Below are 1,614 nucleotides of genomic sequence, written 5' to 3'. Positions count from 1 at the left end.
CAAAACATTAAACATTTTGTTTTACGTGGATATTGGAACGCAAGTGAAGTACATAATAAATAATAATTTAAATACATGGTTCGAGGTTTGAGTTTCGTTTTAGCCTAAATGAATTTGTTTTGGCTTGTCGTTTATATTGCTATAGCTTCTTATATTTTTAATTCTTGTTCTTTTCTAAATACTGGTAATTGAAAGGATTTGTTGTGGAGTGAGGGGAACTAAAATAGCCTAGCTATGTTTACAGTGTTTATTATAATGTTTGTAAACATTTCGCTTCGGCATTAGGCCTATTTCATTAGGCCTATTAACGCGACTTACGTTTTTTTCCCCCTAAAAAACTAATTTTTTGCATATTTTAACAATGCAGCAAACCTTTTCCTATAATTTTATAAATTACTGAAAAAATAAGTAATTAAATGACTTTTTAAACCGGTTAAACGGTTAAAATGAACATCCCTAATCACCAGTTGTACTCTCACATCAAAATCCACCAACATATTTGTTTAGAACTGTTTTGGACTGTTTTCACTTGTAAATGGTGCTTGATATGTGTATATCTCTCTCCTGATTCAGATGAGATAACTTTGCACTGGAGAAAGTGATATTATGGATAGAGGACTTGTATTTTAGGCAGAAGAAATGGCTTAAAGTTAAAAACGTCTTGATGGATTTGTTTCTTCCAAACATGCAGCTTTTCACTTCACAAAACGTTAACTGATGGTCTTGAGTCGTATGGATTACTTGTGGAATATTGTGATGTTTTTATCAGCTGTTTGGACTCTCATTCTGACGGCACCCATTCACTGCAGAGGATCCACTGGTGAGCAAGAGATGTGATGCTGAATTTCTCCAAATCTGTTGGAATGAAGAAACGGAGAACATTGTCAGCAAATGTATATTTTTGGGTGAACTATTCATTTAAGGCTTTGTGCTCACAACTTGTTCACACATTATTATTTCAGCAGTGCTTACAGTGCAAATAATCATGTTAACTTCATTCATTCATGTCCTGTTAACCCCAGGAGTTCATGAAGGCCACAGTGGACTTGGCTGATCTTCTAGGTCTTCATCTGGTTATGTCTAGGAATGCTGGGAAGGGTGAATATAAGATCATGGTGGCAGCTATGGGCTGGGCTACAGCCGAACTCATCATGTCAAGGTATTCTGATCATCCTGAGAGATATGCTGTCAATCACAAGCATGACAGATTTTCACTGCCAGTAACCAGTAGAAATTAACGTGTATGGTTTTGGTTATGCACTTTTGTTCAAGATTTTGGAGTCCAAGTTTGAGAAATGATCAGTACTGTAATAAAAATGTTGTCTGTTCATTTTAAACAGATGTATTCCGTTATGGGTGGGAGCTCGTGGCATTGAGTTTGACTGGAAATACATTCAAATGAGCTTTGATTCCAACATCAGTCTGGTAAGATATGTGCTTACTTTGTGCTTTAGTTTTTGTGTTTGTATGCATAAAAAAAATCAGCATCACAGATGTATGTATTTATTTATTTATTTCACTATAACAGAGCTTATCTACTAATTATTTTAAAATATTGTAATATTAAATGTGATATATATATATATATATATATATATATATATATATATGTAT

The 1,614-nt window shown here is 33.8% G+C and overlaps 1 protein-coding gene across 1 annotated transcript in view; it reads left to right on the top strand.

Moving 5' to 3' along the window:
• Positions 1 to 1,614, top strand: part of LOC107686556 (transmembrane protein 147-like) — a 10,716-nt gene that overhangs the window by 4,270 nt on the left and 4,832 nt on the right. The window contains exons 5-6 of the mRNA XM_016483606.1: positions 1,023 to 1,159; positions 1,341 to 1,425. Coding sequence (XP_016339092.1) covers positions 1,023 to 1,159; positions 1,341 to 1,425 — 222 coding nt within the window. The remainder of the gene's footprint in view (positions 1 to 1,022; positions 1,160 to 1,340; positions 1,426 to 1,614) is intronic.

Source organism: Sinocyclocheilus anshuiensis, unplaced genomic scaffold (assembly GCF_001515605.1).
Source record: "Sinocyclocheilus anshuiensis isolate Anshui unplaced genomic scaffold, SAMN03320099.WGS_v1.1 scaffold389, whole genome shotgun sequence".
In the NCBI taxonomy this organism is placed as follows: domain Eukaryota; kingdom Metazoa; phylum Chordata; class Actinopteri; order Cypriniformes; family Cyprinidae; genus Sinocyclocheilus; species Sinocyclocheilus anshuiensis.
The sequence above is the reverse complement of the archived record's forward strand: the minus strand, read 5'-3'. Positions and strand labels throughout refer to the sequence as shown.